The sequence below is a fragment of the Eubalaena glacialis genome, chromosome 7, assembly GCF_028564815.1.
Source record: "Eubalaena glacialis isolate mEubGla1 chromosome 7, mEubGla1.1.hap2.+ XY, whole genome shotgun sequence".
In the NCBI taxonomy this organism is placed as follows: Eukaryota; Metazoa; Chordata; class Mammalia; order Artiodactyla; family Balaenidae; genus Eubalaena; species Eubalaena glacialis.
Genome location: NC_083722.1, coordinates 74624494 through 74650790, shown reverse-complemented (window position 1 = coordinate 74650790; position 26297 = coordinate 74624494). Strand labels below are relative to the sequence as shown.

At 43.6% G+C, this 26297-nt stretch overlaps 1 protein-coding gene across 2 annotated transcripts; it reads right to left on the bottom strand.

The window, feature by feature from the left end:
- On the bottom strand, nucleotides 1-25761 carry RBM5 (RNA binding motif protein 5). Of its 2 annotated transcripts, XM_061196846.1 has the most exons (25): nucleotides 25662-25761; nucleotides 24246-24315; nucleotides 21236-21401; nucleotides 20289-20444; nucleotides 16205-16274; nucleotides 15642-15715; nucleotides 13099-13182; nucleotides 12065-12125; nucleotides 11529-11594; nucleotides 10536-10696; nucleotides 9980-10077; nucleotides 9288-9375; nucleotides 9059-9136; nucleotides 8903-8975; nucleotides 8144-8229; nucleotides 7670-7754; nucleotides 7366-7457; nucleotides 5177-5338; nucleotides 4170-4319; nucleotides 4016-4087; nucleotides 3256-3435; nucleotides 2863-2937; nucleotides 1745-1842; nucleotides 1538-1667; nucleotides 1-679 (listed from the first exon to the last, which is right to left on the bottom strand). In XM_061196846.1, the coding sequence occupies exons 2-25, from the start codon at nucleotides 24260-24262 to the stop codon at nucleotides 554-556; spliced, it is 2448 nt and encodes an 815-aa protein (XP_061052829.1). In that variant the 5' UTR covers nucleotides 24263-24315; nucleotides 25662-25761; the 3' UTR covers nucleotides 1-553. The 2 variants fall into 2 exon arrangements, with proteins under 2 accessions (XP_061052829.1, XP_061052830.1); XM_061196847.1 differs by lacking the exons at nucleotides 15642-15715; nucleotides 21236-21401; nucleotides 24246-24315; nucleotides 25662-25761 and having other exon boundaries at nucleotides 20289-20308.
- Between the last annotated feature and the right edge of the window lie 536 nt (nucleotides 25762-26297).

The following is a 26297-nucleotide window of genomic DNA, read 5'->3' as shown; positions in this document are numbered from 1 at the left end:
CACATTTTTCAAGGTATTTCTTTTGTAAAGGAGCCAGATTTGGCAACTAGACTGAAAATCTTCCAAAATTCTGTACAAATGTGTAATATACAAATATACACAAGGCTTTTGCCGAGAAAAGACAGCACAACAAATGACAGAGGCGGCTTTGGTGTTACATACCACCCTAGGGCATCTCAACACCCCCTAGGAATGCAAGGGGCTGATGGACCACAACATAGGCTACACATGTAAAACACTACAATTACACTATGTACACTGAAGTATAAAAGACCCACTGTCCCCTTGGCCAGCTCACAAGCCCTCTGGCAGGAAGGCAGGCCATTCACCAGATAACCCATACTAGGGGAACTCCTTTAAGTGGGAGAACCTTGCAGAATGAAGTGGTTTGCCCTAAAAACTATTAACAGCACAAGGCATGCCCTTAAAGAGAAAGGTGGTCAGAGTGAATTCAAGATATGGAGCACTCCTTGTGCTCTCTGGAGCTCCTTGTCATCTCTCTCTCTCTCTCTCTCTCTCTCTCTCTCTCTCTCTCTCATCCTCTCTCTGAGGCTCACTCCATCTCAGTGAACCGGGCAAACATGGCCTTCCGGACAGCATCTTTGTAGGAATCTGCACCAGACAGTCCGTATGCGCTGCCTTTGGCTCCTAGGCCAGCTCCTTTTAGCCGGACTTGAGCCTGGGGGGGATAAAACTGCTGTCAGCAGCTGGCAGGTAGGGTGTGGACTGCTCCCTCTCCCCCTCATCTAACCCACTCCCTACTGAGCTGGACCACCCTCTGGAAGATAGGAGAGGAAGTTCTAAATGAAGACATGGATTTCTATATTGGAGACCTGGAGTAGGTTTAAGGACTGAAGGGATCAAATAGGTAAGGGAGACAGGCAGATAGAACCACACCCTCCCCTACTCCTATGCCTGTTCAGCAAGCATTGTAAGGGCCCCAAAGCACAAAGCATTGCATTGAAGCCCGGGGAAGGTCTGGTAATTTTGGGCACAGATCACAGCAGGACAGCCTGAAGTCAGAAGAACTCGCTTACACAAATCAACAGTAAGAGTCTGACCTAAGCTATGTTGCCGGGTCAGAGAGGGAGCAATCACTGGCGGTGCTTTTGTCTAGAAGGCCAGTGGTTGAGGGCCTCTGCTCCTGAGCTCTGAGTAAAGAATATCTTATCATGGATGGAAATCCTATTAAATTTTAATTTGTTTTATACATAAGCAAAATCACTTAGAAATTAAAGCACAGTACCTTTCTAAAAATCCAATCTAAGCTACACGGGTCTGAATTGGTGTTAAGTTAGGGTTTGTTTATAACAAAGGACATAGACACAGCCCTTACGAGAAGGTAGGTTTTACCCAAAGATACCAAAAGACCAGAAAAATCAAGTAGGGTGCCACACCCATTCCTTCCAACTGACATCTTCAAAGGAGCGTGAAATATGGGAGGGCTGCAGAGAAGACAACTCCCACTGGGTCCTAGGCCCTCTGGGTGCTTCAACCTCATCTCATCTCTGGGATAAGCCTGCAAGCCACTGCTTACCTCAATGGGGGCTGTGATGCCTTGACACTTTCTTCCCAAACCTGAGCCTTCCCGCCAACCCATGGCCTGCAGCATCTTGTTGCCAATGTTACTGTGGTCAATGCCATCTTTGGTGGGCTGCTCGTAATTCCTGCCAGTGGCAAACACACAGTTACTTAAAAAGCCAGAGCCGCGGCTCACAAAGTGGAAAATGTGCACAACACATACACAGTGCCAGCATCAAACTGCTTCTTGCGCTTAGGTTCTGGAGGTTCTGGAATGCCGTACTTCTCCCGTCTTTCTGCAGCTCGATCCCGGTATTTCATCTACGTGGGAGAACAAACATGGTTAGAGATACTCAGACTTCAATCTGTAGCAGTCTCATGCACCCACACTTCAAGATTATCACCTCAAGTGCTTTCTTCATCTGGAGCTTGGCCTTTTAGAGTGCTCTCAAATACCACATGCCCTGTCTCCCTCGCTGCACTCAGTCATATCCAAAACGGCAGGTTTGTAGAGATGAACTGTGTGTGGAACCTGGGGTAGAACTATGTTTCCAACAACCAGTTTTATTTAACGAGTCACCTCTTGTCAAGCTCTTCAACCAGCCGGCTGGGCGTGGGCACAGCTTGCCAAGGTCCTCGAGGGAGAGGAGGGCAGAGCTGCTGTTCCCCCTCAGCATTTGGACAGGCCCACCTCCAGGGAGACAGAGCCAAGGAGACTTCCAGAAACCTGTTCTACAGTCCCTGGGGAGACGGCACCATAAACAGTGGAAAAAAACAGGAAAGCAAAAGCCCTAACTACAGATACTATCTTGGGGTGAGAAATTTCAAGTAACTTGCTCACTGGTTCATCTCTAACTCATAGGCCTCTATTTGTATTTAAAACCCTGCCCAGCTGGCTCTCAACCTGCCTCGTCAACTACCAAATGACTGCCCATTAGTGGCCCCACAAGCTTCTCCTGCCCACTGCTTCCTTCCACATCACCTGCAATCATCTTGTGTCCTGCTGTTCCCTGGGCCTCATTTGAAGCTCCTCTCATTGTTCACAAAGGCTTCCCTGGCCAGGCCAAATGAACTCACTCTCTCCTTGCTAAAATCCAGCATACTTCACCAGCAAGTATTTGGCACTCAGGACTTGTAAGCAGCCTTGAGCACCCTCATTAAGGGTCAGTGCAGGGCTCACAAAGTGCACTGAGTTGGGTCCAGTCTACACGAGCCACAATGGCCAAGTGACAGGTATGTGGCAAATCCTACCCTGCCCCTGGGACCTGAAACAAGTGCTACAAATAAAAGCCAAAGGCAGTTACCCCAAGACACTCTAGCGGCACATTGACCCCCATTCACCTCTCTCTCCCTCAGCTCCAAGGCTTCCAGCTCCTGCTCGCTCAGCCTGGATCGTCGGTAGATGTCCATGTTTTGCTATACGAGAGATTTTACAGACAGTAAGAATTCACACCTACCTAATTGGAGATATCACAACATTATCAGTATCTATTATATTCTAAGAGTCAAAGCCCAATTCACTACACTACAGCATGAAAGCCAGAGCCCGCTGCATACAGATCTGCCACGGTCCTTTCCACTCTATTATCTAGAACATACTATAATCAGGAGCAGCCTTCTAAAAGGCAATCATTTAATACAGGTATTTACTGAACCTTCACTACCGTCAGGGCACTCACAGCATCTTGCTGCCTCCCCTCCCTGCCTCAGATCAGCTCAGAGAAGCATGGCCACCTTGTGTAGGTCTGAGAGCTGCTGGTGCCTGACCAGGGCGTCTCTGTTTGGGAACTGGCGCCGGCAGAGCAGGCAGGCCATCTTCTTCCAGTCGGCCAGCTTTTCTTCTTCACTCTCAAGTCTCTCCACCAGCTCCTCTTCATTGTCACTGTCACCACTGTAAGCAGCAACCAGACCCCTCTAGGGACAAAAGGAGGGTGGGTCATTGGAAATGTACAACAGGAAGATAGCAATGGCTAAAAGTAACACCTGACCCAAGCTGTGAGAGTACGCCCATTACCCGTACTGAGTGGAGCAGCCAGGTCCTCCAGGGCTGGCCTCGAGAGCCTCCTGGCACCAACCCTCTTGGGGCCCCAAGAAGAGTTCCTGGATGGCTGTTCTCAAACTACTGACCATGTTTGAAAACCCCAAATACAACAGATCAGAGTAATGGCCCACCCACATTAGTATCTACCAATAAAATAATTTTTTTCTTGTCTTAATTTTCTCTTTCCAGTCTGTTAAAACTCTCTATTTACAAATGCAATAAAACTCAATTAACTGAGCTCAGGAATTTGGGCTTCATTCCCTGCTCCATCTCTCCGGCTCTCACACAGGGAAAGCAAAGCCCTGAACATGGATTCTATGTGCAAAAGCTGCTCCAAATACCCACTGACAGGGACCAATTAAGTAGAAATCACATTAGCCAAGACGCAGCTGAGTTTCAAAGTGAGGCACAAAGCACAGATATGGTCTTTAAACACTGGTGGTACTTCCTTACTTTGAGGGGATTCTCCTCGTCTCCATTTCGCACCAATTCGGGGATGAGCTGCTGCCTTTCTGCTAAGGCTCCCTGGGAAACAGAGAACAAGTCATAAGCCTCAAATTTTACCTAAGTTCCCCTCATGAAGTAAGGCCATTCCTGCTACTGTTACCTTCTTCTCAAAGAGAGCAAAGCCAGCATCTGCTGCAGCAGATTCTCTCCTTTCTTCTTCCCTCAAAGAATTTACAGGTTGAAAGCTGTTTTTAAAATTTTCTTTCTGCTTGTTTAAACTCTTAGCCCAGCGTTCCATGTCTTTGGCAATCTAAAGTCAAACAACAAACACAAAAAATACACTTAGGTAGAGGAACTTAGAAAACAGTCTCCTATGCCATGAAAACAAGCCATTATTGTAACAAACTGTAACAAAACCCCTTTTGCCCTTACCTTTATGAGATACTGCATATAACCAAAGTCATTAAAGGTCTCAAAAGTCAATGTATTTTAAATCCCATAAATAGTTTTTATGGATGGCCTCTATCTGCTTCCCATTGAAGGTAACTGTATAAACGACTTTTCCTCCCTGGACTGAAGCTGGGACTCATGCAGGCTCCTGCACTATGCAGGCTGATTAATGACTCTTTTCTTCTTGCTGCTCCATCAGAGGGAACTCTTCAGTAAATTCTTCTAACCGCCGAAAGGCACAGGAAACCCCATACAGCCTTATACAACCTAAATCTCAGGGACTTCCCTGGTGGTCCAGTGGCTAAGACTCTGTGCTCCCAATGCAGGGGGCTCGGGTTCTATCCCTGGTCAGGGAACTAGATCCCTCATGCCGCAACTAAAGACGGTGCACGCAGCAATGAAGATCCCGCGTACCGCAACTATGACACGACGCAGCCAAATAAATAAATATTAAAAAAAAAAAAAAGTCTTTGAGTCTTTCAGGATTTTTTTCCCCTAAGTACATAGGCAACTGACAGACAACATATAGTAACACTAAAAAATTGCAAAATGCTCTACAAACTTGATATAAGTAAGATGTGTGGCCCCATTTTAAAGAATCCAAATAAAGCAGATATAATGCCTCACCCCCGTGCCCCCCCCCCAAAAAAAAACATAAAAATTAAGCCCAATATCCCAGAGAGAAAGATGGGTCTGCTGGCTGGGTCATGATCTTACCTGCTGTGCTGTTTTGCTCTTGGGTTTCTCCTTCTTTTCCTTCCCCTCTTTTGCAGGAGGTAGGCCCGTCTGCTGGTGGGAGTTAGACTCCGCAGCCAGCACGTAAGTCTCCTTCTCTCCATCCCAGTACAGGTACTGCTGGGTTAAGGAATTGTAGTAGTACTGGGGAAAAAAATACCATTAATGCAGATTTCTGCTGTGTTGAACCATTATCTTAAAGGAGTATTTTGTCCAAAACCCACATCAAAGTTGTTTTGTCAAAAAAACTAAACATAGGGCTTCCCTGGTGGTGCAGTGGTTAAGAATCTGTCTGCCAATGCAGGGGACACAGGTTCGAACCCTGGTCTGGGAAGATCCCACATGCTGCAGAGCAACTAAGCCTGTGTGCCACAACTACTGAACCTGTGCTCTAGGGCCCGTGTGCCACAACTACTGAGCCCACGTGCCACAGCTACTGAAGCCCGTGTGCCTAGAGCCCGTGCTCCGCAACAAGAGAAGCCACCACAATGAGAAGCCCGTGCACAGCAAAGAGTATCTCCCGCTTGCCACAACTAGAGAAAGCCTGCATGCAGCAATGAAGACCCAATGCAGCCAAAATAAATAAAATAAATTAAAAAAAAAACAAAAAAACCAAAAAAACTAAACATAAAAACAAAGCATGTTGCAGACCAGTAATATTTTCTGCATAGAGAAGAGGTGCTGTACACCTTGGTGTAGGTGAGGATGATGAACCAGCCAAGAGGTGTGAAACCTCTTGGGCGAAAGTAGAGTGTGGTTTCTTTTCAAGAGTCTAGTTCCCATTAATTTAATCCCTGGGCCTGGAGGGTACCCAAAGAGAAACGGGTCTGACTCCTTTCCATAGACAGACCATTTACACAAACCAAGTGGCCAGAACAGGTGGTTCAGGAGGAGCGTTTTCTCATACGTCCTCCATGACAACCAGTTAACATCTCATTGTTGGGTTCAACCATACAGAACCCTGCCTGTGGACACCCAGGCAACCAAACAGGTTTGTAAAAGGCTAGCTCGGGAGCCTGGAAGGAGGTGACATGTGAAGGAACTTGATCTGAAATTTGTGGGGAGAACCACAACAGAGAATAGGTAGCAGTTATCTCTCCTCTTCTCTATTCTTCAATCACTCACTCTACCTGCTCAACAGGGACCCAGGAGAGACTGCCTGTTCTATCTCTTCCAGGGAAGGTGGTACGGGTCAGACACAGGAGCCACAACTTCTATGGCCGCCAAGAAGAATGGCCTGGGAAAGGTCAGACTCCACAAGCAAGAGCAGTGGAAGAACCATGCACAGGCTCAGCCTGCTTGGCAAGTCCCACACAGCTTCACACCTGACTCTCAGAAACCACAAGCTCTCAATGCCAAGTTCCTGTTAAAAGCACTTATTTTTACTGTTCTATATATACATACAGCTCCTGGTCATAAATAGCTATTTATGGAGTGTTAATGTTGCTTTTCCTCTTTAAAAGTTATATACACCACCAAAAATAAAATATCACTCCACACATCTGCTAATTTCTACTCTCAAAAATACAAAGGGTTGCTAAGTAAAAGAAGCTAGACACAAAAGGTCACATATCTGATTCCATTTACACAAAATGCCTAGAATAGGCAAATCCATAGAGACAGAAAGCAGAGAGCAGTTGCTGGGGTGGGACGGGATTAGGAAGTGACTACTTAATATATAGGGCATAGGGTTTCTTTTCAGGTTGATGAAAAGGTTCTATAATTAGATAGTGATGATGGCTGCACAACACTGTGAACATACCACTGAACTGAACACTCTAAATGGTTAAAATGGCGAATTTTATGTTACGTGAATTTTATCTCAATTAAAAAAAAAGAATATATAGTAAGAAAAAAAAATCACAATTAAAATTTCTATCTAGGTCTTTACATGAAGGTTAACAGTCACCTATAAATATTAACTTGACAAAATAACCCATGGTTTAGGAGTAAGAATAGTGGCTACGGGTAGGGTTACTGACCGAACAGCAACAGGCACCAGAGAATGTCCAGCGTGCTAGGAATGTTCTCGTTCTTATCTCAGTGCTGGTATATGTATGAACGCATATACATGTAAACATTCAAAGAACTGCAAGAACTGCACGTCAGTTTCATGCATTTTTCCGTATGTACATTATACCTCAAAACATGTATTTTAACCTTTAAATTACCTGCGAGTTGGGGTCATAGTACAGCCCTGTTGTCGGATCATAGTAATACCCTGAAGATTCATCATACTGGTAAGTGGACGTGTCAGGCACTGCTGCAAAAAACAAAATCCAGCATACAGTCATTCCAGGTAAGAAACTGGCTTTACTTCAAATTCTAAGCCACTGAGATGCAGCAGGCCTTAATGGTCTTCTCTCACATCCCCAAGTGTCCCTCTGACACCCACAAAGGGAGAGGAACTCTTATTAAACAAAGACAACAACTAGGACCTTCCAACTGTCAACAGCCCCATGAGGTTTGGCTTACCATATTTGGTACCAGGAACTACACCAGTGGGGGAAGCGGCTGGGGCCTGTGTACTTGTGCTAGTGCTAGGCTGTGCTTCCTCAGTCTGGAAAGAACAGCAGCTTCAATATAATTTCAACTGTAAAGTCTCTCAAGAGAACTAAACCACTGCAATCATCCAGCAGGAAGGGACCCCTGACAGACCCACTGTAGCAACGATCTAAGGCAATCCTTGAGCAAAACACATGTTGACAACTTTCTTCCTAAAGGTCAAGTCGAAGCATGCATAGTATAAATACACCCTGTTTGGAATCTTGCATTTAAAATACACACACAAAATTATTTTATTATCTAATAATATTTGACAGAGAAGTGAGACTGGAATGTGTGTGTATTATTCAATCCTAGCTCATACAGCAGGAAAAGATAATACTAGTATGACAACACAAAGATCCCCAACAGTCACCAGTTCTGTATCTAAGATGACAGGATTACCGGAGAGCCGGGTGGATTGGACGTCTGATTATATAGCTGGGGACTCTGAGATACTACAGCTGCTGAGGTGGTGGTCACCGCTGTGCCTGATAATGAACACAGGAGTTAGAAGAGCCAACGCACTGAACTCTAAGCCAAACATCCTTATCTGTAATGCCCAATCTAGCGTCTTTGTATATGTCAGTTCTTAACAACCTACTTCCCAATAAGTACTCTTGAACCTACGATATTTTCATTTTTATAATCCTACTAGAATGTGACACACAAAGTCAAACATTCTGTATGACGGCTAAGGAGGAGGAAGAGAAGGAAGTCTCCATATCTGCTCCGGGGTTGAGAATAGATTTAACTGCCACACCTTTATAATTCTAGAACAAAAACTGAAGCATAAGCTTTCAGAGTGACCCTTCTGATTAATGTCTGGACACCAGACTGTAGGGCCACACCGTCTCTGCTTACCTGAACCTACATGGTCACCCATGATTCCTAACAACACAGACAGGGAAAATATTGAATTCCAAGAATGAACACTCATCACATGGTCTCTAAGAGCTTCTTATCAGCTCCTGATGTACACGAGCAATCCCAATATTCCCCTAGGACCTTAGGCACATGGTGACAACCCTGAATGTGTCCTACCCCCAAGTTTTGCAGGGAAATGGCCCTCATAGATTTATTTGGGTCTAGTGAGAACATCTAGTTCTATTTCCTCAACTGTATTTGCTTAAACAAAAATAAAGGGAATATGAAGTTTATTACCTGATGCAGATGATGCATCAGATTCCAATCCTCCAGCCTGTTGCTGATAAAACTGTTGGTAATCCTGTGAGTACTATAGAAGAGTCCACCATTAAAGCTGCTATTCTCAGACACACTCTGGAGACCAGAAGTTGGATGCTGGTCAAATCTACCTACCTGAGCATACTGGGCGTAGCCATCTTGGCCTGGCTGCAGGTAACTGTAGTCAACATTGCCTCCTTCACCACTCTGAGACTACAAAATATCAAAAGAAGAGGAAACACAGACATCAAGTTTTTAAAATGTCCTTGGAGAGCTTCTAAGGCAAGCACCGCTGGAGAGGTTACTTCTGTGAATCCAGGGAAAACCACCACACTACTTTGAGCAAAAAGATCGTCCATCTTACCTGGGTGGAAGACCACTGAGCGGCAGCAATGGCTGTACTAGCCACGGAGAAAGCACTGACCCGGTTACCATCTGGGAGGACCAAGTCTCTGAAACCACAATGATCCAATCATGTGATTCTATCTCAGTATGCTTCCAATCACTAACCCCACACTACCCAGAAAACAGCAATTCACTCCAGCCTTTGTTGGAAGGTCTCTAATGCCAGCAAGGCCACATTTCAGATGAGGAAGGGTTTCCATGGGCAAAGCCCTAAGTGGGCAAGTGTCCCTGTAGTATTTCTATTCTCCTTTGTACCCTTCCATCTAATAAGGTGTCTGCTGGATGAGCAATGATACCAGAGAGGGGAAATTTATGTCGCTAGAATGAAGCTCTACATACATGAAGCTGCATGTTGTTCTGGAAGTAAAGAATTATATCCAGATGGGTTTGCACCATGCTGAAGCAGTTTGCATAGCACTTATTCTCAACCCATCTGCCATGTCTCTCTTTGTCCTGCTCTGAAGTTTTCTGGCAACTGGTTATTGAGACAGGAGGGAATAAGCTCTAAGAAGACAACTGTATCCTTCCCAGCCAACCAGGAAGGATAGTGTCTCAATGTAGAGAACATGGGCTTTGAGTGCAGTTAGCAAAGCATCCCTGGACAAGCACGCAGATGCAGCGGTTTGAAGTAAGGACAATGAAGCCACTCACTTTCTGGCACTTTTTGCAAAATCAACCCCAATAGTTTTGCCATCAATTTTCAAAGGAGGATGGAGACTCTGTAGTATCTGAAGCAGCTGAGAAGCATCCTGAAGGAGAATGTGAAGAAAAACAATTTTGTCACGTAATTGAAAATCTCTCTCTACTACCTAAGCCCAGTCAAAGAAATATTAAAAAAAGAATAGCAGTTCATTCTTATTTGTGGATATGAAATCATGAGAAAAAAATTAGCCCTCTTTCCTCCAGGACATGAAGGTATCCAGTATTATTAAAAGAGTAAATGCTAAAACAGTCTAAAACAAAGCATGATGAAAGGACGAAACTATGGCTCAACCTTCAGTTCGGCCAGTTATCTACAGGTATATATGGTATTTTTACCACTTACTGAAGTCAACAGCCTGTAATTTAGCGCTGTAATAACTGTCATTTCTTAAGTCTTGAACTTTGGGCTCCAGGAGCCTTACACACAGTATCACAATTGGATGAACCACATTTGCCTCTTAAATCTCAGTTTCTTTTAAAAGGAAAGATTCAATGAACATCTCACCATTGCAGAAGACAGCTGCACAAACGCAAAGCCTCTGTTCTGCTGGGTCTGTTTGTCTTTTATGAGGCGAATGTTATTGACAGCTAAGGACGCGTAGGGAGACAGCGCTGTCATGATGGAATCCACCACGGTGTGTGGAGCTATGTTTCGAAGTATGATTGCTGCAGGTGAATGAGACAAATGACAGATACATGCATTCCCACCACCAATGCTTTTCAAGGCAGGTTCAAGTACAAACAAACAAATCCATTTTGGGAGGTTTCTAGCGTATTTGACCCTTGAATGCAGGGGGATTAGGGGTGCTGACCCCACCCCCATCCCAGCCACGCAGTCAAAAATCTGTACATAACTTTATAGTCAGCGCTCTGTACTGGTAGTTCCACATCCCCAGATTCAACCAGAGGATAGTGTACTACTATAGCATTCATTGAAAAAACCCACGTTGTGCAAACCCATGTTGTTCAAGGGTCAACTGCATATCTTTCACACTTTGACATGGAGAAGATTCTAAAAACCAATCTTTTATGAGGCAACCTGAAGCTACTGCTCCTCATTAAAAAACGGCAGGATGGGACTTCCCTGGTGGCGCAGTGGTTAAGAATCCGCCTGCCAATGCAGGGGACACGGGTTTGAGCCCTGGTCTGGGAAGATCCCGCACGCCGCGAAGCAACTAAGCCCATGCACCACAACTACTGAGCCTCCGCTCTAGAGCCCGCGAGCCACAACTGCTGAGCCTGCGTGCCAAAACTACTGAAGACTGCATGCCTAGAGCCCGTGTTCTGCAGCAGGAGAGGCCACCGCAATGAGAAGCCTGCTCACCACAACTAGAGAAAACCCGTGCGCAGCAACGAAGACCCAGCGCCAGCCAAAAATAAATAAAATAAATGCTAAATAAATAAATAAATAAATAAAATAAAAAAGGGTAGGAGAACAAAAACATCAAATGGAGGTCAATTTCCAACATAAAAGCCAAAAGATTACATTTGAACTTACTATCACAGTAGTAATCCACAGACTGAACTGATTCTGTGGTTCCAGGGGGCACTTCCTGTTCAGAGTCTACAAGAAAGGAAAGAAAGAGGAAGAATCAGTAACTTAAGACAAACAAACAACAAACCAATATAAAAAATACATTGAAATACCAAAGTTTTAATTTTAAGTAAATGTAGCAGTTATTTTTTCTTTTTTAACCATTTGTGGCTATAGTAAAACCTCATTAATTTTGACATGAATTTTAAATGCGGAATGCAAAAATTGGGCCAGTGGAGGACTGACATTACCTCTATACTAAAGAAAAGCAGATGCAGAATGTAAACAAGGCGAGCAGACTTAATTTTGGAACATAAAAGAACTATTTGTACTCTCACAATCATCAGCAGGATCTACCTAACCTAAGGTAAGAAGGTTTAAGGAAAATATACAGGTTACTTGTTTAAATGCCCTACAACCTGTACTTTTCCTTAGGTTCACAGACAATCCAATTAGTCAGGGTTTAATACATATTCCCAAACAGCTGAATCTGGGCTTACCAAACTTGTCTGCTCCACATCGGAAGCATTTTAGTCTTTTCCTGAAATTGTTAAGGCAGCACTGGAAAAAAAAAGTTTTATCTTGGTTATTTCTCACAGTAGGCCGGGCTTACTAGTAACAATGTGGGTTAGAGCAAGAGGGCCATGGGCAAGTCCCAGTGAGGAACAACAACAAAAAAAAGCAGAAAGTGATACCATGTATCCAAGATAAAGGGATATTAACCTAAAAATTTAGAATGCTTTTACTATGTGAATTCTCCCAAGAAAAACAAATTTTGATGTATTCTGAAGTAGAATTCCATTTTTATCAAGCTGGGGAAAAGTTTTAGTTCACCCCAAAATCCTACAGCAAGCCACTGGCAAAGTTCTCCCTTATATCAGAAGAGCACCATACGGACTTCCCTGGTGGCGCAGTGGTTAAGAATCTGCCTGCCAATGCAGGGGACATGGGTTTGCGCCCTGGTCCGGGAAGATCCCACATGCTGCGGAGCAACTAGGCCCGTGCGCCACAACTACTGAGCCTGCGCTGTAGAGCCCGCGAGCCACAACTACTGAAGCCCATGCGTCTAGAGCCCGTGCTCTGCAACAAGAGAAGGCACCACGATGAGAAGCCCGCGCACCGCAATGAAGAGCAGCCCCCGCTCACCGCAACTAGAGAAAGCCCACACACAGCAACAAAGACCCAATGCAGCCAAATAATAAATAAATAGAAAGAAAAAAAAAAAGAGAGAAACTGCCAAAAGTTGAGAGCTCTAGAATTCAAGAAACCATAAAGTGAAATAAACTTAAAATCTTAATTGAAACACTGGGCTTAGAACCAGGATCTTAAACAAAATCTCTCATGTTTGAGGGATTCTGTCCTCTAATACCTACTCAGGAGGACCCAAGAAAGTCAGAAAGTACGGAAATCACCTTATGATAAAAGCTGGTGATTGTGTACTTACTCGTTTCCTTGTTTGGACAGTCAAACAAACAAATAGAAAACAACAAAACCCCAAAAGAGTTTTGTCTATTTGGGAAAAACCCATGCTTACCTTGTTACAAAGCCAATCTTCAAACTTAGGTCTGGGATTGCTATAATGCATTGCAATATGCTTTCCTTGAATCACCAGCTTTTTCTGTAAAAAAAGAAGTAATTAGTTATTCCCATTGTGAGGAACATGTGTCCATTTTCCCAGGGCAGAGCACACTTCGGAAAAATCAGTGCTCTGGAATTAAATGGACAACATATGGGGAGGACCAACCACCGCCACCTATACTCTGCCCATCCAATCCTTCAGATAGGCAGTAAGAGAATGGGATGCGGAGTAAAGGTAAACGGAGTCAGGGAGTGCTGAGAAAGCTGCCACACACTAAACGCTGACATGCACCAGGCCGTGTCTCCAGCAGAGACAGAAGTCCTAACATTCATCATTGACAGGCTGCCTGAGAGTGACAGTCTATTTCAAAAAGCAGAAGACACAACTCTCCCAGTTCTGAGGTTGTCTCCTACTTTAGCCCTTAGCATGGTGTCCTTGGGCTTCGCTTCACTTTTGCCCCAGTCCCCCATCCTTACGCAAAGTGAAAGCCTTTACATTTCCCCTTCCCCCAAATTCCTGCTTCAGGATGTGTCCTTTGGGGGACAATGGGAGGGGAACTCATTTTTAAAGGGAATCTGGTTACAATTTTCTCAGGAGGAACTAGTCTGAATGCCATCGACTCTAAAACAGCTAAATGAGATTTCTTCCTGCCAAGTGCAACCACGTGATGTCCTGAGTGACAGATGTGTTTTTCACTGAAATAGATGGTACTCTCCTTCAAGATGAGTAACCAGGAGGCCAATGAAGTTTCTTCAGGGGGTTAGGAAAAGTTTGTAAATGTTCATATACCACCTCATCCTTCAAGTCAACCATGTGACTAAAAAGGACTTAATTTTCAAAGGTCAAAACTCCGAGCTGAATCAGTCTACCAAGAGTATACCCAGCACCTGCCCCCAGAGAGCCTTCATTTAACAGGCACATCTTTTCTTTTTATTTTTTTGGGGGGGAGGGGAAGGGAGCAGGATGATCTGACACTGTCAGAACAGATTTAAGTAGGAGGTTAGATATCCAAATTTTTTTAAAGGAGTCTAACCCCTCTAAACATACATACTGTTGAGTAATTTGGTTCTTGCAAATCCTGGAAGAGTTAAGACATGCTGTGAATGTTGTCTCTGCAATATCTAAAGACAAGACTGCATGTCTGGCCAAGAGGGAAAGAGCTGAAGGCCATCCACTCACTGTGTTGTAAAGAAGCAAAAATAAAGAAGCTGGGAGATATGCCAACAGATCATCCCACTAGGAGGGATGTGTGCTGGGGGAGACTCCAAACTATCACTGAGTCCCTAATCCTACTGGCCTTTTATTTCTGGAGTGAATTTGAACTGTAATGAAATATTACACATTAACATAGCTTTGTATACATTAAAATTGTGGAGATTTTTAAGTGTCTTACAGGTTTTAATTTCCTAGGAGTTTTAAACTCCCAAGCAAGTCATTCTGATACATCCACCATATTAAAAGATGCTGTCATGTAAAGAAAGCAGATTCACATGAAGCTTGTGTATGTTCTGAATTTTATTAGGATGGTGTCCATGGTATGAAATGAATGAAGATCTACCATTATAAGATCAGGCTGTCACCTCTGGGTTAAGGAAATGAGAGGCTTAAAAATCTAACAAGTCAATCAAAATGATACCCTCATTAGTGAGTCTTGTTACAAATGATAATAAATCACCAAAGAATATAACTCTTATTTATGAGTGACAAATCATAAAATGCTGCAGAGAAGCAACATAATGAGTTAAGCAGACTTCCCAGAATGCACTTGGTTAAGGCATTCAATACTGTGCTTCGGAGTTCTGGCAAAAAACGTTATTTAAGTGCCAAGCACTGAACATTATCTTGACAAACCGTAGAACACTTCAGTTAATGCTTCTTAAAGAATCTTCAATGATCTGCTTTGAACAGACTATAAAAGGCATTCTCAGGGAGATTAGAATGTTAATGCCACTCTAACTAGATCAGACAGCAGCAAGACACCAGCTCCCAGGCTAATCTCATCAGACTTATTGTTCAGAAATTCCACTAGGTCCTTATATAGTCCTTGAAGACCCATGTGAGCAGTTACGCCTCCAGGAGGCTTGCAGTCTCCAAGCGAAATAAAAAATTACTTACAAAATGCCTGTAGCAGACTTCAATTATATTATCTTCACTGTCAAATCGAGAGTTGGATAATCTAAGATTACTCTCAATGGACATAATAGGAATATAATCAGGTAAGGAAAAGGGGAATATTAAAGGTGTCTTGATAACTACCAGACAAATATTCAGTGGTTAACAAGGCCCTGCCAGGTAGCCATGTTTAAAGGCAGAGCAAATTCTGCAGTGTAGTGCTTGGTACTGTATTTATTCTAGTAACAGCAATTTTAATATATACAAAGCTTTTCTTTTTATAAAGTCACTCCTTTGGAACAAACCACTCCTTCAACCTTTTTTTTTTTAAATTGTACAGACTTGTTCCATTTTCATGAATATCTAGACTTGGTGAGTGAAGCAACCTGATTGGCTTCCATCCAGCTGGTAGCATCTTGCAAGTGATAAAACTCCACGAAGGCGAAACCACGGCTTACACCTAGAGACAGCATTCAGATATAGACGGGATACTCGTGTTAGTCAGTTCCTTTATAACAGGTGAATCTCTCTCCCACTGCTTCAACACTGCGTGACAAAGCCAATTGGGAAGCAGCTTTACAAATGTGACTTGACTTGGGGATCTTCTTGATACTTTGCCATGGCAAGGAACCAAGCCGCCTGAACTAAATGCCACTCGATTTGATTCCACGCTTAAAAAGTAACCATGCAACCGACTACAAACAGTCAAACAAGGAGTTTATAAATCACTACTTACCGAAGGGAAAAAAAAGCCCCTAAAAACAAAGTTTTTTAAAAGGTCCTCAGATGCTTTCTAACATCGTTTTCAAACAGTCACATTCCTTAGCCATGGCAAACCTTTCATTCTGAATTCATGTGCTTGAAGACTGGGGATATCAGGATGTTCTTTAGGGACTGAGGTGGGAATGGGGAAGAGAACCAGAACAGCAGGAACTAAGCAAGCTCTCACCTGTTTTCCTCTTCATTAGCCTCACGTCCGCAGGCTGAGGGCCTTCAAAGGATTCCATCATTTCTCGAATCTGCACAGACAGGGTTTTACACATTTATAGTTAAAGCTTTAGCCACAAACTATTCCACACTAAAGAGAGGTCAAAGACTAGGGATTACATTAACTGCTTAATTAGCCAAGCTTTTAACTTCTATCATCAAAATGTAATTATTCTAAAAATAGAATAAAAGAAGGAACACTTCTCATAGAAACTGATGTACTGTAACAGCTTTGAAGGCATTCTTTATATGCTGACTGGGAATTTCCTCAGGCATAATTATTTATGTTGTGATACACAGTCCTGCTCATAGTATGCTGTCCCTCAAGCCTCCCTCCTTTAGTCTTATCTTGTTGTTCTTTGTACTAAAGGACCAGAGAGAAAGATGAGATTTAAAAAATGCAGAAGATATGTCACTGTCTTCTGAAGTATGCAACCAAGTATCAATGCCAAAAAATAAGGAACTCCCTTGAGATAAATATTTTTTGCACAATATCTTAAAGAAATAGTTTCCTTACATTTACATTAATGGTGAAAATTAACAAAGCTCATAACATTCTTCGGCTCCTAGTAAATCAAAATAAACATTAATTGGGCCTGAAGGAAGACTTCTGGCTGGTAGGTTTGTTATTGATGTCAGATCAAACCCTTACTGCAAAAGGCAAAATACATTAATAAATACATTAGTCTCTTTATCAATCATACCAGGCAGCGATACTCCCAGGGAGAACACCAGGGCCAAATTTGTGAAACAGAGGTTCTTAGTGGCCTCCACTTTCCATAATTACGTGTAAAGGCTGCAGAATTATATACAGTCAATCCTCATTATTTGGGGATTCTGCACTTGTGGATTTGCCTACGCATTAAAATTCGTTAACTCCAAATCAATACTTGTAGTGCTTTCATGGCCATTTGCAGACACATGCAGAGTAGTAAAAAATTTGAGTCACCTGATGTATGTGTTCCCGGCAGAGGTGATGCTCTGCCTTGTTTCAGCTTTCATACTGTAAACAAGTGTCCTACTCATAGTCTGTTTAGTGCCAAGTTTTTCACATTTTTGTACTTTTTGTTGGTGATTTCACTGTTTAAAATGGCTCTCCAAGTGCAGTGCTGAAGTGCTGTCTAGTGTTCCTAATGCAAGAAGGAAGGCTGTGATGTCCCTTACAGGGAAAATATATTAGAAAATCTTCATTCAGACATAAGTTACAGTGCTATTGGCTGTTAGTTCAATGCTAATGAACCAACAGTATATATTAAATAAGGCACCTCTAAACAGAAATACACACGAAACAAGGTCATATATTGATCTGTTAATGAAATGTTGTGACCAGAGGCTCACAGGAACCTAACTTTGTATTTCCCCTAAGAGCATGGTTCCGTACCCCCAGTGCCTTTATAGACTGTAACTACCACAAATATAAGGAAAATCGACTATTTTTTCACAAAGAGTATGTATGAGAAGCGCTACACTGAGCGGGAGCCAACCACCTGACTCAAGTTCATGCTTGGTAACACAGTAAGTGAAAAATCAGTCACAAGAGTAACTAAAAACAGTTTCTATAAAAGTAGTGATACAGTAACATACACAGTAACATAATTAACTAAAGACAGTTACTCTAAGAGTTCACATGTCAGTGGGGGGGACTAAAATAAAATGACAATACTGAAAGTGATAAACTGAAATTCAGGAGAAGATTAAATACCATAATTTTAAAATGTTTTAAAGATCCCAATAAGCAAATTTTCTACAAATATTGCACAAAATTTGGCAACCTCAGAAAGTCTGCTTTGAAAACCTGCCTTCTTAAGGTAAGCACTTCTAATTCTCTGAGAAGCCTGAAATAAATAAGCATTTCAATCTTGTTTCATTACCAGAAGGGAGTGCCCCCAAAGTCAGCTAAGGCATTGCTCTCCCCATGCCACCCACTTCTTCTGCACGCTCCCAGGGCCACAGGCCTAAAAGACTCAAGGGGACAGTATGATCAACAAGTAAACTTTCCTCAACTGACTCCTGCAAGATTTCTTGTATCCCCTCCTCCCCTACTCCACATGCCCATGGCTGCTGCTACCTGAGCTCAGCTCTGCCTTCTTTCTAGCCCCTACCATTCTCTCCCTCTACCATTCTAACCTACATAGCTTTTGTTACCAGGTAAAAACCTCAGTAGCTTTCTTTTATACTTAGCTGGGCTTTCAAAGACTCCAGCACTGACCCCCAAAGCACCTTCCCATCCACCTCTCTCCTGCCAAAAGCCTTTGATTTCAGTCAAATCAAGCTGATTTGGGCCAGTCCACATCTTATCCTCAGTTCTCCACCAGACCAAAACATTTCTATCCCCCAAGAATCAGCTCAACTAAAATCTCCCTGGAGCTCTTCCTTGCCCTCGACCAGTTAACTCAGCTCCCTTAAAGAATCCTCCAGAGTTACTCCACAGAACCACTTTCAACAGGACCTCTTCCAACACCTATCCCTTTCTACTCTGCATTGTCTTCATTATCTGCTGACCTTAGCTATTCATCCTTAAGCTTTTATGAGGCAGGATCCATGGTTCTGCATCACTATAGCACAGCAGTACACAGTGTAGCAAGTGTGCTGTGGATCACAAATACCCACTATTAACTCTAACATCCCATCTCACATTTGTCACTTCCAGTGTTTAGAAGACCAAGGCTGTGTGAACTCAGTAGTTATCTTTAGCTCTAAAATTCACTAAACATTAGTCAGAATATTACTCTGAACACTCCAAGACAATAGATACTGGCACAATGCATGTTTTATAAATGTATTTCAAAACATCACATTCATTTCACAAACAACATTGGCTGAGCAGCCTCCTGCATTCAAGGGTTGGGGATACACTTAAGAAATTCCGCCTGGTAGGTCAAGAAAGGCTTCAGGGACTTCCCTGGCAGTTCAGTGGTTAAGACTCTGTGCTTCCACTGCAGGGAGCACGGGATCGATCCCTGGTCGGGGAACTAAGGTCCTGCATGCCGCAGAGAGCTGCCCTCCCAAATGAAAGACAGGAAGGAAGGAAGGAAGGGAGGGAGGGAGGGAGGGAGGGAGGGAGGGAGGGAGAGAGAGGGAGAGGGAGGAAGGAAGGGAGGGAGGGAGGGAGGAAGAAAAGGAAGAGAAGGAAGGGAGGGAGGAAGAAAAGGAAGAGAAGGAAGGGAGGAAGGAAGAAAAGAAAGAAAGAAAGAAAAAGGAAGGAAGGAAAGGAGGAAGGAAGAAAAGAAAGAAAGAAAAAGGAAGGAAGGAAGGGAGAGAGAAAGGAAAGAAAGAGAAGGAAAGAAAGAAAGAAAGGAAAGGAAGGAAGGAAGGAAGGAAGAAAGGAAGAAAGAGAAAAAAAGAAAGAAAAGAAAGAAAGAAAGGGAAGAAAGAAAGAAAGAAAGAAGGAAAGAAAAGGAAAGGAAAGGAAAGGAAAGGAAAGGAAAGAAAGGAAAGAAAGGAAGGAAGGAAGGAAGGAAGGAAGGAAGAGGGCTTCGAGGAGGAAAAAAAGGCACACTGGTAGAATGATGGACATGTCCAAAGTTGCCTGCAGCAGAAGCAAGTGGTGGATGTGGCTGGAAGGAATGGGTGAGGGTCAGAGATACCACTGGAAATCAGGCAGTGCCCAGTACACCAAGGCCGCAGTTGACCAGTCTGAGAAGTGGGGAGCCAGGCTTTTCCACAGGCTTTTCAGAAGTTTCAAATGGATAATATAATTTCCATTAAATCAAAGGATGGCCAAATCATAAAATGTTCTTACAGATACATCCTCACTGAGTAAGTAACCAATTCAATAAAAACGTACTGGCTACCTTCTAATAGCTATTATTGAAGGAATAAGAACTGCTCCCTGTAGTTCTTCTGAAAACTCTACACTGAGCTTCAAAGCCTAAATACAAATGATAATCTATCTGCGAACCAAGTTGAGAGAACTCCACCCTAATTATAGAAATGTATTTCACTAGATATTAGCTTGAGATATAGTAACACAAGAAAATAATGGTAGAAGCTCAAAGTTCATCGTGCCTATTGGATTGCTCATTAGAACTGTTGGTTTCCCTTACATCGCTCTCCGTGATGGTGATGGGAAGGCCGCGAAGCATGATGGTCTTGCTCTCCCTCTCATCACTGATGTCATGCCTATAGTCATGCTCGCCATAGTCACCATCTGAATGGTAGCCATCTTCGGATCGGTCACTGTTCCTTCTTTCACGTTCTCTCTGATTTACAATAAAGAAAATTGTAATTCAAATCACACTGGGCTTATTTATACCCTCTGATCCAGTCTCTCTGCTTTTAGTAATTTATCTTTAGGAATAGAGATAATACAAGAACTCCATAATGATGTTCACTGCAGTGTCTTCTAAAACAGCATAAAACAAAAACAAAAACAAGGACAGAAACCCCCAAACCTGGCAACAATCATTTAGTTCAGGAAGAATGGTTTAACAACTCACCAAACAGTATAACAACCCACAATGAAACACTATTACCTGTTAAAATAAGATGATTATATGCATAAGAAAAAAAAAAACAGTGCAAAATTATGTGGGCAGCACAATTACTGCTAAACAAAGCTAATGCATATTGAAAGAAATGTGAAAAAAGCTATGCTACAATGTTAAACTACAACTTTTAGAAACACCATCTGAGGCAAATGGATGGTATATAATTATGCCCCAATTGTCTCATCTTTAAAATGAGAATAACACCTACCTTATAAGGTTGTAGTGAGACCTGAATGAGTTCATGTAAGTCAAGTGCTCAAAAGAGTGCCTGGTGCATAGTGAGCCCTAAGTAAACCCTGGCCAGTATTTCTATGACTACAGGGCTCAGTCTGTCTTTGAGGGTTATAGTCGACTCAAACAGATTTCAGAATAATAAAGAGTTTGAATATAATACTCCTCTTGAGAGATTTCCACACTTGGTATACTTATTTCAAGAATCTTGGAGGTTCTGTGCATATAATTCATAATTCTAACAACTCTATAAACAGTTGTTGGTCACTCACCTCTGGACTGTCATAGTCTCGGTAGTCATCATATCTATCACCCCTCCGATCATCACTAGATCTTTTGTAATCTGAGTCCCTCCTCCTGCTTCTGGATTCACGCTCATCACGATCATCCCTGTCTATGATGGACCCGTATCTTCCACTGCGTTCTGTTCTACTCACTCTGCCAGGGAAAATAATTTTCATTTACTCTTAAGTAAATCACATTTTGTCCCTTTAGAAAACATGGTTGAAAAAACACACAACCCACATCTCAGTTTATAAGATATCCAACTGGTTCAGTGTATCCCTTAAAATTTATCACCAAATTCCAATTTACAAAGACAATGACTGGGAAAACAGCTATATCCCTAAGTACAAAGGTAGTTTTCAGGAATTCATAATAAATGTAAAAATATAGCTATCAAATGTATGGGTTTAATATTTTTGAGAGTCAGGCTGCCCAAGTTCATCCTGCATTTTCCCAAGCCTGTGGCCTACACATCACTCCTTTCATCCCTGATTTCAGATCTTAGTGATCAATCTAGACTGGAAGAATGTAATTATAGTTGTTCCTGCCAGGGACTGGTTCCAGGACCTGCTGCAGATACCAAAACCCATGGATGCTCAAGTCCCACAGTTAGCCCTCTGGTATACGCAGTTCTGCATCTGCAGATTCAACCAACCACGGATCATGTAGTACTGTATTTATTGAAGAAAATCTGCCTATAAGTGGACCTGCAAAATTCAAATCCATGTTGTTCAGGGGTCAACTGTATTAGCATTTCACTCAATTACAAAGGAGGACATGTCCTGACTCACCCACTCTGAAGGGTATCTCACTACTGAGAAATGGACCAACAAACTGGATAACCTGTCTTTTTTCCCCTTTAGGCAGTTAACCAAGTTCATTTGTTAGATATGACTAGCACCATCAGAGAACACTATTTCCTATAACATCTGATTGATTGATTGATTGATTGGCTGCGTTGGGTCTTCATTGCTGTGCGCGGGCTTTCTCTAGTTGTGGTGAGCGGGGGCCACTTCTTGCTGCGGTGCGAGGGCCTTTCACTGCAGTGGCTTCTCTTGTTGCAGAGCATGGGCTCCAGATGCATGGGCTTCAGTAGTTGTGGCTCACGGGCTCTAGTGCACAGGCTCAGCAGCTGTACACGGGCCTAGTTGCTCCGCGGCATGTGGGATCTTCCCGGACCAGGGCTCGAACCCGTGTGCCCTGCATTGGCAGGCAGACTCCTAACCGCTGCGCCACCAGGGAAGCCCCTGATTTATTTTTGATTACTGAGCAGCACTGGGCTTCACAGGAAAGCCTAATAACAAAAGGCTTAAACCCATTTGACCACAGATATAAATAGTTCTTTCATAAATTGTTTACCAGGTTCATAAAACTACTATGTAAGGACAAGACAAAGAAAAGGCTTATAAGGGCCTCATTTAGAGTATACAAATTTCATAAAAAGAAACAAATGAAACAAGTAGTCTAGGACTATTTCGCAATGTTAAGTATGTAGATGAGAAACCCTAAAACGGTAAATGTTAATTTATTTGGAACCAGACTACTGACAAAGCATTAAAACAATGATATCATGTGACATGAACACTTCACGAGTCCCAGTGGGCCATCAATTTGATCTATCACTGGGACTGGACTCAATATTAAGGAGGCAGCTGGATGAATAAATAAAGGTTGTGTGTTTAAAACAAATGGTTTGAGTCGGAGAATCCACAGATGACACAGGAGTCAAATGCTCTCATCTTAATTCTTTACTAATTCTTTAGCAGTTTTTCTTTCTTCTTCTTGTTTTTAAAAAATGTAACCCATGGTCCAAAGCTTCTCAGCTCTATAAATCTGGATCATCTTGTCATGGAGGGGACAATAACGAGAACTGGCATTCACTGATTGCTTTCTACAGCCCAGGTACTGTGCAAAGTGACGGACAGTATGATCTCCTAGCTTCTTCCAGAGGCTGTTTGTTATCCACACCAGGAACCCTCATGACTTACTACTCCACCCAGCCCTCCTTTGCCTAATTCTTTCTTACCCTTCAGGCTTCACCTTAGAGAATACTTTCTCCAGGAAGCTTTCCTGGCCGTTTCCAAGAAAACACATGTTCCTAAGTGTTCTAACAGCACCCTCAACTTCTTTTACTATAGCACAGTTCACACAGTATTTTAATTATCTCATTAAACTGTGTGCTTGTGAGAGCAAGTATCATGAAAGTGCTCACAGCAATGCCGGATACAAAACAGACACTCAAATATTTGTTTGATAAATAATTTTTAGGGCTTCCCTGGTGGCGCAGTGGTTGAGAATCTGCCTGCTAATGTAAGGGACACGGGTTCGAGCCCTGGTCTGGGAAGATCTCACATGCCGCGGAGCAACTAGGCCCGTGAGCCACAACTACTGAGCCTGCGCGTCTGGAGCCTGTGCTCCGCAACAGGAGAGGCCGCGGTAGTGAGAGGCCCGCGCACTGCGATGAAGAGTGGCCCCCACTTGCCGCCAACTAGAGAGAGCCCTCGCACAGAAATGAAGACCCAACACAGCCAAAAATAAATAAATTAATTAAAAAAACAAAAAAACAATTTTTAGGGCTTCCCTGGTGGCGCAGTGGTTGAGAGTCTGCCTGCCAATACAGGGGACACAGGTTCGAGCCCTGGTCTGGGAGGATCCCGCGTGCTGCGGAGCAGCTGGGTCCGTGACACACAGTTGCTGAGCCTGCGCGTCTGGAGCCTGTGCTCCCCAACAAGAGAGGCCGCGATAGTGAGAGGTCCGCGCACTGCGATGAAGAGTGGCCCCCGCTTGCCGCAACTAGAGAGAGCCCTCGCACAGAAACGAAGACCCAACACAGCCATAAATAAATAAATAAACACTAAAAAAAAAAAAAAAATTCTGATTTAAAAAATGTAATGCTTGTAGGACTAGTCCATTTAAAAAAAAGAAAAAAATTTTTAACAAATAGCTCAGTCCCCATTGAAATGCTGAGATCAAAGGCATGTAACAGTAATAACTTACCGTTTGTCTGAACCCATTGTCCTGCTGAAGATCTAGCACACTGCTCCAAAAGGTTCAAATTTTGTTTTTCCTAGGAGACAAAAGAGATAGGTTGCTGCAAATCTGAGAGATCACGTAAGTCAACTGTTCCATAGCTGGAACACTACTGAGATTGGAATTTCATTAAACCATTAACAGTGATTATCTAAGGTTGGGGGGGTGCGGAGGGAAGTGGGGACCAACTGTCAACATTAAAATCAAGCTAACGTTTTGTTAACAGTGAGCATAGCAGGAAGGCGAAGCATAGTGAAAAATATTAGATTCCACATTCAATAACAAACCCATAAAAGGATACGAGCAGAAGGTTCCTTCCCTGCTCCTGCTGTAGGATTACAAAGCAAAAAGGGCACAGCTGCAATCAGCTCCCTGTGTTCTGAATCAAAGCAACTCCATTGGGATAGTTGACCGTTAAAACATTAATCAAAGTGTCTGTATTAATACAAGGAGCGAAACGAAATTCAAAAATTACTTATGAAAAACTTAAAACCTTTCAGAAGCCCGATGCTGAGTTGATTGAAAATCTACTCCATTTAAAACGCAACGGCTGATCCAAAGCTATCACAAACAAGGGTAAACCTCCACACGACTTAATTCCTAGGTAACAATAATCACCACAGGTTCCTGAGGTGGCCAGCCTGGCTCAGCTGCGCACCGGCGGTGATAAAACATCACAGAGCTAGACTGCGTTCGATGCGTGCGCGGTCCGAGAAACTACTTACAGCCGTCCCTGGCGCCTGTTCTAGGCAGGCGCTCAACGAACACTTGCTGAATTAATAAATGGAAGGGAAGCATCCGGGAGAAACCAGGCCCTAGGCAGAACCTCTGATGCCTCCTCTCATCGCCTGGGCAGTGCCCGGACCCACCTCCGCGGGGTGTCGCGGCCGAGATGGCGGCGCCACGGCCTGCGCGACCAACTCAGGCGTCCGACTTTCTCTTCCTGCCTGCACACCCGCCTCCCGACACCCAAGAGGTTCCCAGCCCGCAGATCAGCCTTCACCGAACAGCTTTCCGGAGAGGGCTGATTCAGGTGAAGCTGCGGGGCGATGGCGGCTAGAGACTGTCAGGGCGCCCCTGAGAAGTACCCGAGGGACAAACGACGGCTTCATGCTCAGCTGGGGTGGGTAGTCGGAAACACGTCCCGACAGGGGCACACTCAAGAGCCCGAAAGAAGCGGGCCTCGGGCTGGGCGGGAGAACGCTCTCTGAAAGCTGACAGCGCTAGCGGCGAGGAGGGGCGCGGCCCTCCAATGCCTCCGGTAGCCCTTCGAGAGATCCGTCTGGAGCTGATCGACCGCCGCCCGCGGCTGACAGGGAGGCTCTACAGGGCGTGCTCCAACAGAAAGAACCGCCGGTCATTACGCGCGGCCGCCGCACTTACCCCCAGGAAGGACGGAAGTAGCAGCAGTAGCGGTTTTGTGCCAAGGGATTCCAACAGGGTACGGCCGCCTCACAAAATGGCGCCTCCGTCGACGGCCGTCTCCTACCCACACTACCTCGCGCCTATCCCCTCCCCCCGCCACACGCTTCCTATGGAGGTGTCCAATCCGCGAAGGCGTCTGGCTGCGCGAGGGCTGCTGGGAAGTGTGGTCGCTAGGGCAACCTGTCACTTAACTACGCCCTGTGTCAATTTCCTGCGTATTTCCCTTTCTTCAAAACCCAGGCCTAATCTCCAGTCTGCCTTTTGCAGATACGGATTAGAGCTTTTACCTTTATTAGGCATAGTAATTATTTGCTTTGCTACAAGGGCCTTAGAGAGTACAGTTTTCTTTCACCGACGCGGTGTAAACCATCACGTTTAATCTGGCTTTAAGGAATGTAGGTCGATCGCCTATTGCATTATTGAATGCTAGATTAGATTATTGGGCTACATGATTTACAAATTTCTATTTTCATTTTCATAACCTATGAGGTGGTTATTAAATCCATTTTGCAAGTAAGGAAATTGAGGTTTATGGAAATTAAGAGGATTTTTAAAAAATATTTATTTGGTTGCATTGGCTCTTAGTTGTGGCAG

Excerpts from the sequence above, each read along its gene's own strand:
- RBM5 (XM_061196846.1), bottom strand. Across the intron at positions 7,458-7,669 it reads AGTTCCTGGTACCAAATATG|CAGTGCCTGACACGTCCACT; the intron begins GTAAGCCAAACC and ends TGTTTTTTGCAG. Across the intron at positions 3,436-4,015 it reads ACGAGGAGAATCCCCTCAAA|AGGGGTCTGGTTGCTGCTTA; the intron begins GTAAGGAAGTAC and ends TTTTGTCCCTAG.